The sequence below is a fragment of the Anoplophora glabripennis genome, unplaced genomic scaffold (genome assembly GCF_000390285.2).
Source record: "Anoplophora glabripennis isolate ALB-LARVAE unplaced genomic scaffold, Agla_2.0 scaffold414, whole genome shotgun sequence".
NCBI classification, from domain to species: Eukaryota; Metazoa; Arthropoda; class Insecta; order Coleoptera; family Cerambycidae; genus Anoplophora; species Anoplophora glabripennis.
Window position 1 is genome coordinate 319,683 of NW_019416509.1, and position 9,312 is coordinate 328,994.

At 35.0% G+C, this 9,312-nt stretch overlaps 1 protein-coding gene across 2 annotated transcripts in view; it reads left to right on the plus strand.

Annotated features, from left to right (window-relative positions):
• Nucleotides 1-8,700, plus strand: part of LOC111691647 — a 13,268-nt gene extending 4,568 nt beyond the window's left edge. The window contains exons 2-9 of one of the 2 annotated variants that reach the window (XM_023454789.1): nucleotides 203-368; nucleotides 450-800; nucleotides 2,977-3,312; nucleotides 3,421-3,813; nucleotides 3,898-4,281; nucleotides 4,840-5,193; nucleotides 6,807-7,193; nucleotides 7,289-8,700. In XM_023454789.1, coding sequence (XP_023310557.1) covers nucleotides 203-368; nucleotides 450-800; nucleotides 2,977-3,312; nucleotides 3,421-3,813; nucleotides 3,898-4,281; nucleotides 4,840-5,193; nucleotides 6,807-7,193; nucleotides 7,289-7,538 — 2,621 coding nt within the window. In that variant the 3' untranslated portion in view covers nucleotides 7,539-8,700. The remainder of the gene's footprint in view (nucleotides 1-202; nucleotides 369-449; nucleotides 801-2,976; nucleotides 3,313-3,420; nucleotides 3,814-3,897; nucleotides 4,282-4,839; nucleotides 5,194-6,806; nucleotides 7,194-7,288) is intronic. The other variant, XM_023454790.1, reaches the window with a different exon arrangement.
• The last annotated feature ends 612 nt before the right edge of the window (nucleotides 8,701-9,312 follow it).

Sequence of the window (9,312 nt, forward strand, 5' to 3'; positions counted from 1 at the left end):
TGTACAGTTGAACAGTTAAGTTATACTACAAAGTTTAGTCTGTTTTACAATGATAATGTCTCCATCTAAGTTAACTCTATACGGAAAATGATAACCTCTGTGCAGAAAAATTGCAGATTTTTAATACCTCTATCTCTTCCAATCTCTTCGGGAATAATGAAAAATAATCAAACTCAAAATTATTTTCATATCCATTTTGGAGGTTATCAAGAAAAATATGTAATAGAAAACAAACAGATAGGCAAGGTCTTAGAAGATGTAGAAGACGCACGTCAATTACTCGACTGGCATAACAAAGACACTCAACTCTGGATTTTGGAACCACAAAACAAATCTGGATATTTTATTATTCGCAACTTCGGAACTAGGTAAGTCACCTTTTATATCGTCTTTGCTTTGATCACAGTCAGTTTTACCTTATTTACAACCCTTTCATTGGTCATATCCAGACACCGCTTAACATGCTCAAATGATGGCACATACTACAGGCTTTGGACCTTAAATACAGACGAGTATACTAGGATTAAGTCTGAACATTCTACATTTTTTTTGAGACAGAAATATAATAGCCTGAAGTGTTCCGAGACTGAGCATGACGATGAAAGCGACATGTGGTTATTTATCGAACAATCTCAGAAACTAAACATGAGATTTGTAATAGAAAGCGTTAGGACAGGATTGGTGATAGATGACGGTGGTCAAAAACGTAAAATGGTCAGATGGAAGAATACAAACTCGCAGCTGTGGACTTTGAAACCAAAAATGAGGTCTGGTTATTCCATTGTCAACGTCGCAACTGGGTAAGTTCTAATTATATACGAGTATACGTATATCATCAGCTTTTTGTTGGTAGTTTTCCGTTTTCCCATGTTTATCCTTTTTATATTATTCTCCACCTCATAGTTCTATCTAGATCGTGGCCTTCTGCGCTCTTTCTTTTTCCAATGCTTATTTCTATCGTTTTGTGTGACATTCCACCTTTGCGTACCCATTATATAGCCTACCCAAGTCTGTGCTTTTTCTACACCTACGATATAGGGATTGTTAATGAATTGTCAGTGTTGCGAGAAACAACTACTCCGAGAGCTATATGCCCTTACCGGCATTGAATTATACTCGCAACACCTAGTGCAACAGCTAGGATCGTTTGTCAGTTTAACCCACCAGGCACAGACCGGTTTCGGACTTTTTAGTCCTCATCAGTGTGTCATAGGTGCTACAACCGTCAAACGATCCAGCTGTTCTTCGTCTTATCGTCACGACAAGGAAATACATTGTACGCGGGAGCGCAAATGGCTCCATCTGTCGTGCAGATTCCCAACTGTGCCATTCAAATGGCTACAGTAGGAAGCGACCTGCTAACTGCAGGTACTTTGTTGAACGACTGCCACCTACAGAGGGCGTAACACAATGTTTGAATTGTCATGTTGCAGGAAACAACTACTCCGAGAGCTATATGCCCCTACCGGCATTGAATTATACTCGCAACACCTAGTGCAACAGCTAGGATCGTTTGTCAGTTTAACCCACCAGGCACAGACCGGTTTCGGACTTATTAGTCCTCATCAGTGTGTCATAACTGTTGCACTAGATGTTGCGAGTATATTCAATGCCGGTAGGGGCATATAGCTCTCGGAGTAGTTGTTTCTCGCAACACTGACAATTCAAACATTGTGTTATGCCCTCTGTGGGTGGCAGTCGTGCAACAAAGTACCTGTAGTTAGCAGGTCGCTTTCTAGTGTAGCCATTTGAATGGCACAGTTGGGAGTCTGCACGACAGATGGAGCCATTTGCGCTCCCGCGTACACCATATTGTTAATGTCCACCCTTCCCATCCAAAAATAAGTATAGATTCGAATTTTAAGTTATTTTACTTTTTATTAAAATTACAATATGGTCTGGTATAGTTTGCGGTAGGCACATTAAGCCAGATCTATTTATGTTCGCCTATCTGAGTATTTTCTCCAGCGCTAGATTAAATAAAAGTGGTGATAGTAGATCTCCTTGCCTGAGCCCTTCTGCTCCTTCGAGCAGAAAGTCTTCCTAAACGCTTTCTGTTTATTCTTATTGTATTGTTTCTTTGTGTTAACGTCTATTGATTATTATAGGGCATATATTCACTTCCCTCAGGACTTTACGTGGGTGACCTCTTCTGATTCTATCATACGCTTCTTTGAAATCAATGAAGGGTTTCCTTTTGATGTTCATAGCTTTCAATTACCGATCTCCCTCTTCTATATCCACATTAGTACTCTCCTATTTCATTTTCTATCTTCTGTTCTTGATCTAGGATCTTGTATGTAACATTGAGGAGAACCATATCTTTATAATTTTGGCAATCCTTTATATCTCCTATTTTAAAAATCGGTTGCAATATAAATTCTTTCCTTTTCTTCTTTCCACCGTACTTAATAATTTCTGTGGTGATCCCACCTTGACTTTTTTAATTTTTTCATGTTTTTATTGCTTCTTCTAAACTAGGTGGTTCATCTTCTGTATTTTGCCTCCTCTCTGTTGTATCATTGATTTCTTACTTTTCATGTTTAGGTTCATTCAGCAATTTGTCAAAATACTCTTTCAACAGTTTTAGGATTTCCTCCTCATCTCCTATAAATTCATCTTTCTTATTTTTGTAAAATATTGTTTTTGATTGGTAATTTTTCTTTCCCGTTTTACTCCTCTATACACATATCTTATTATTTTTATACTTTTCTTATAACCGTGTTATTAATTTTTCTTTGTTTTCTTTTTTCTCTGTTATCGTTTTGTTTTCTCCTCTTTTTTTCGCCTCTTTCGTTATCTTCGTATCTTCCCGTAATGTTAATTTTCTTTTTTCCAGTTCTTTGCTCACATTCACTGTCGAACCGTTGCTCACTATAGCTTTTACATAATATGCTCCCATTGCTCCTTCTATCCCATCTCAATGTGTCTATGTCTTTTTCGTCCTTCATATTTTTATATCATCATACATTTTAGATATAGTATAACTTGTAAGGACAATGACATATGGCAACTGAACACCCATGGTGAAACGCGGATTGAAGTTAAACATCCCAGTATCATTCTGTCGTCAACTGATGGCTTACGCTGTTTTTATAATAAAACAGGTCATGAAAATGACAGATGGCTGTTTATCCAACAATCCAGAAAGGTTAACACGAAATTTGTGATAGAAAACAAGAAAACAGGAACAGTTTTAGAAGAAGCAGAAGAAACTCTTAAAATAGGAAAGTGGCAATACAGAGAGAGGCAATTATGGACCTTGGAACCACAAGATAAATCCGGGTATTCCATTATCAACGCCGCTACCGGGTAAGCTATTACAATACATCATTTTTTCTAACTCTCGGGGTAACTGTAGAGGATGACACAAATCTGATGGTTCCTTTACTGTCTTATTTTATTATTCTATATTTCTAGAAATGCGTTAACCTTCTCTGAAAATGGAATAGAGAACCAAGTGTGGACACTGTACACCCGTGGATATACGTTGATCCAAGTAGAATATCCTAATGTTAATCTGGCCAACAAGAACGGCAAACCAGTATATATTAAATACATACAGGACGATGAAAGCGACAGATGGAGGTTGATTGAACGAGATTCCATGAAAACTAACGTAAAAAGGAAACCTATTTACGTTGAAAGCTACCAGCAGAAGTTTATGATAGAGAATAAAATGACAGGAACTGTACTGGAGGAATCATCAGAAGGGATTCTAAAAATGGGCAAGTGGGCAAATAAAGATGGTCAACTGTGGACTTTGGATTCGCACAACGTTTCTGGATATGCCGTTGTCAACGTTCAAAGTGGGTAAGTTGAAAATGTCTTATACTAAACTTCCCATAATCGTTATTAACTTTCATATGTGCTTATTCTTAATTTTTGCATTTTAAGGGGAACTTTGACGTATTCCGAAAACGACGAGGATTATCAAATATGGTCGCTGAGCACCCAAGGCAAAACATTTATACAGGTTGAAGGTCGCAACGTTTTTCTTATCAGCAAGAGCGGTAAACCGGTTTACAATGCGTATAAGCTCTACGACGGAAGTGACATGTGGTCATTGGCCGAACAAGAATTTAATACGGATAAGAGGATTTATGTTGAGGATTGTCAAGACAAATACGAATACGTTATAGAAAATGTGAATACGGGAATGATATTGACACTAGAAGAACAAACCGCTCTCGAGGAATGGCAAGATAAAGACTACCAGCTATGGACTTTGGAGGCACAGAATAAATCTGGATATTTTATTATTCGCAACATTGCAAATGGGTAAATTATTTTTTTTACAGGCTGTTACGGTGATGGCCCATTAGAATATTTTAGAGACTACTTCGATTTGAATTTTGAAAATTTGTGTCCTGTTGTTTTCGAGGGTAACAAAAAAATTCTTTGTTGCTACAAATTAATTACATATACATGATTGTGATGTCATTTAGTGCGACCGAAAACACAACCTGCTTGTCGGCCAAATCCTTTGTAGACGAGATGGAACCTAATCCAAAGAAACGCACCTATGGGAAGCCTATTATGCTCATACTGGCGAGCCTTCATGCCTGTCATTGTCGCACTATATGACGTCACGAATTAACAGGACAACAAACACATTTTATTTGGGCGCCAATTAATTTAATTATTGATTCAACAACATCTAAAAGATATCGAATTTTTTCACAGTATGTTAATAGATGGTAATCTATAAAATTATTTCTAGAAAACTGTATGTCCAAGAATATTAAATTTGCTGTTATTTTTTGTAATCCTCTCATGCATTTGTCAATTCAACTCATATATTTTATATTATTTATAATTATCCTAGGTACTTTCCAGAGTTGATCTAAACTGCCCTGATGATGATGACATTCCCCAAAATATATGGAAGTTGAACATTAAGGGTGACACACAAATACGAATTGATTATCCTAATATTCTCTTATCACAGGAGAACAATTCTCTTATGTGTATTTATGAAGAATCTGCTGAAGAGAATGACAAATGGTTATTTACTGAACGGTCCAAGAAAACTAATATGAAATTTTTAATAAAAAACAAGAAAACAGGCATGATCTTAGAAGAAGCAGAAAACGCTCTTAGAATGGGCGAATGGAAGCACAGAATTTCGCAGATGTGGACTTTAAAGCCACAAAACAGATTGGGATATTCCATCGTCAACGTTGCGAGTGGGTAAGCTACTCCTTCTTATGTTATTTATGTTATCATTCTGCTGTCCCTAAAAACTGACAAGTATATTTTCATATTCCAAATACCCTCTTCCAAATAATCACAGCCACACAGAAAAAAAAAGTTGGGTATACTTTTTATGCGACATATATTTTTCGTAGTAATTTGGCCTCCTGAACACGAATCTGGGGTCAGAATTGGCCCATCATGTCACAATTTTTTCCTAACCTCAAAAAACTTGTGAAAAATAGTGAAAATTGATGAAAATTTACTGGGAAAATTTGGAAAAAAATTTATTTCCACATCAAATAGTACATTTTTATGTAAAAGACTCTGCTGAATTCAAATCCACTGTCAGAATTGAGCTAGAACGTGTGGTTTTTTTTCTAACCTCAAAAAACCGAGCAGGAATCGCTATTTTCAAATTCTGAGCGGATTTTGACCAGATTTTGTATAAAGGGGTTTTTTGGGTCGCTGATTACGAATATGAATTCACATTGTAAAAATTCAAGATGGCTGATCCAATATGGCGGGTGTACTTTTTTGAAATCCACCGATTTCAGTAAAATTTGGCATCATAAGGATTGCTGGTTGATCTCACCTTCATTAATCACACATCTGGAGCCAGATTTTCATAAATCAAGGTAAAATTTGTAGGCAGAGTCATAATTTTAGGCCGAGTAGGCGGCATTTTTTCGGCAAAGTCACATTTTTAGATTGAAGGCATAAGCGGATGCAGTGATGTGCTGTGTGGCAGTAATGTGTCATTTTCCTTGAACTTTAAATTTATTAAGAAATGAAGCATCTAAATGCCATAGGAAAACTGCATAGTAGTTAAAAAATTCTGATTGGAAAACCATAAGCCCAGGCACGACTAAATAAATGAAAGAATAAAGTAGAAACTTTTTTGTCTTCATGGAAACAAGCACATCACACTACACATCACTACATGTGTAGAGTCCTTAAGTCATTTTTTTAAGCGGTCACATTTTTAGACGGAGTGGAATCTTTTACTTGATTTATGAAAATTTGGCTCCAGATGTGTGATTAATGAAGGTGAGATCAACCAGCAATCCTTATGATGCCAAATTTTACTGAAATCGGTGGATTTCAAAAAAATCCCCCCCGCCATATTGGATCAGCCATCTTGAATTTTTACAATGTGAATTCATATTCGTAATCAGCGACCCAAAAAACCCCTTTATACAATATCTGGTCAAAATCCGCTCAGAATTTGAAAATAGCGATTCCTGCTCGGTTTTTTGAGGTTAGAAAAAAAACCACACGTTCTAGCTCAATTCTGACAGTGGATTTGAATTCAGCAGAGTCTTTTACATAAAAATGTACTATTTGATGTGGAAATAAATTTTTTTCCAAATTTTCCCAGTAAATTTTCATCAATTTTCACTATTTTTCACAAGTTTTTTGAGGTTAGGAAAAAATTGTGACGTGATGGGCCAATTCTGACCCCAGATTCGTGTTCAGGAGGCCAAATTACTACGAAAAATATATGTCGCATAAAAAGTATACCCAACTTTTTTTTTCTGTGTGGCTGTGAATCTATGGATATTTATTCTAAGTAATATACTGACAAATAATTAATTAATCATTTTTAGAAGACCTCTGACATATTCCAAAAACGGCACAGACTTCGATTTATGGAAACTGAATACTAGGGGTGACACAGGGATCCATATTGAAGACGCCAATGTGATCTTAGCCGACGTAAATGGCAACGTAGCATGTGTTGATCATAAGCAAAATGATGAAAGCGACAAATGGCTCTTGATCGAAGAAGAACTTGAAATTAATGCGAAACCAACGCCTATTTATATTGAATACCACCAAGAGAGATTTGTTATACAGAATAAAAAGACAGGAAGGGTGCTAGATGTGCCAAACCAGTTCCTCAAAATGAGAGAATGGGAAAATAAGAATTCGCAATTGTGGACATTGGAAGCGGACGGATTTGAGCATTACCTCATCCGGAATGTTGCAAATGAGTAAGCTGCTTTTGCTTGTTCTATCCTTGGGTTTTAACTGAGAGAAAATATTGGCTGCTTTATGTAATACATTAAAATATTATTTTTGTTTTTAGAGGAGTTTTATCGTATCTAAAAGAGGGTAAAGAGTACAAATTATGGAATTTGGACATTAGCGGCAACACTTCTCTGAAAGTCGAAGGCACAGACGTAGTTTTGTCCGATAAAGATGGTGCAGCAGAATTTACTGAAGAACAAAATGACGACAGCGATAGATGGATGCTGGTCGATGAAGTTTCAAGAAAAAGAAATACGAAATTAAAATCGATTTTTGTTGAAAAGAAAGCTGCAGTAAATGCCTCTTAATTAGAAATTTGTACTCATTAGGATATGCATTTGAATAATACCAATAAAGAAGTGTCATATTAATTATATTTAATAATATTAAATATTCAGCCATTATCATTTTATATCACTTTAACGTAAATAAACTACAAAAAATTTTACTTTAACTATAAATAATAAAGATATGATCTGGTACAGATAGATAAAAATTAAATTTATATACTTTTATGTTTTTGTGAACGCCTTTATTTTTTTTATATGAAGTTGTTGTTATAGTTATGATTGTTATGAGACTCTCTCAGAGTGTGGGTTCCTTTGTTGCTTTATTTTTTATTTTGATTGAAACTTTTATATGATGATTTTTATTACTCTAATTTTTCTAAATGAAAGATATGTTCAAGTTACACAATGTCGATATTTTTCTAAATGAAAGATATGTTCAAGTTACACAATGTCGATATATTACAGGAATTTTTTATCATAGGATTGTTGTGATGTTAAGATTATGCTCCTTATACTAAATGAATTACACAAGAAATTTCCCCCCCTATTACAGTGTATAATGATTTTTTATACTGTAAGTAGTTTATTTGAACAACTATGGAATTGTGTATTAATAACACATAAATGCAGTGAAATTTTACAATGTAGGAATTTATATAGCGCTTTAGTTGTGAAATTTGCAAATTTGTTTAGCTAAATTGTCGACACTTACGAACGTAAATTTATTGCTGGTATTTAATTTGCATGTAACCTCGCTATACTGTAGATTCTGCTTCATGTAGTCGAGCTGTTCTGATGTCCCACCTTGAAATGACGTCTCGCCACGGAGATTGCCGAATATTCCTTGTAGATGTAAATGCACTGCACTTTATTTTATAGATTTCACTTAACACTTTTTTTATTTATGCTCGTTAACCTAGTTTCAATTTATTGTTGATATTGCTGAATGACTTTTCGAACTTTTGTCACATCTATCTATTATTGTGACTTTTCGGACTTCTGACAGCTACATATATTTACGACAATTCACCACCATGATGGCTGAAATTTTCACTAACATGTTGATTTTAACTGATAGCAATTGTTTTTCTAGGAGCAAACTAGCGATGTTACTGCTACAGGTAAACATGGAAGACTGGATACCTCGAGCCCGGAGATTACTTTTATCAAACGTGAAAAACAAATGAAAATTACCATGGCAACAATAAACCAACATTTTTGAAATTTTATCTATGCAAATACTAACTTTTAGACTGAATTATGATGCACGAAATTTAAATTTTCAGCTTCCTTACATTTTTCTGATTCTTTTGACACCAGTTGCACGTTTCTAGGTTAAGTTAAAAGTTATGCCAAAATTTTACTTATATTAACAAATTTCAACTAAATATTGATAAATAGATTAATTCTAAGCATGTCTGTCCTTTCACTGTCTTTAGTACCACCTTTTTTTCACCTTTCATAAAGATTTTACTCGTTTTTTCAGATGTAAACGAAAGAAAATTTCAAAGTGCTCCGATCCGTCAAGTATTTATAAAGTTTGCACAACAATTTGAACTTTGGTTGGAGTTTATACACAGTTTATGGAGTTATGAGGGTCTTTTACATTATGCACATATGATTTTGCTGTCCTGATACACTTTTACAATTAAAAATTTACAAATTCTAACGGAACAAACAAATTTCAACATTTATATGGTACATAAAAGTTTTCACAGATGCATAGGTTTAATTCCACACATATATTCTGGTTACAGGTATACTATGCTTTGTCTTCATATCATTTTTATTG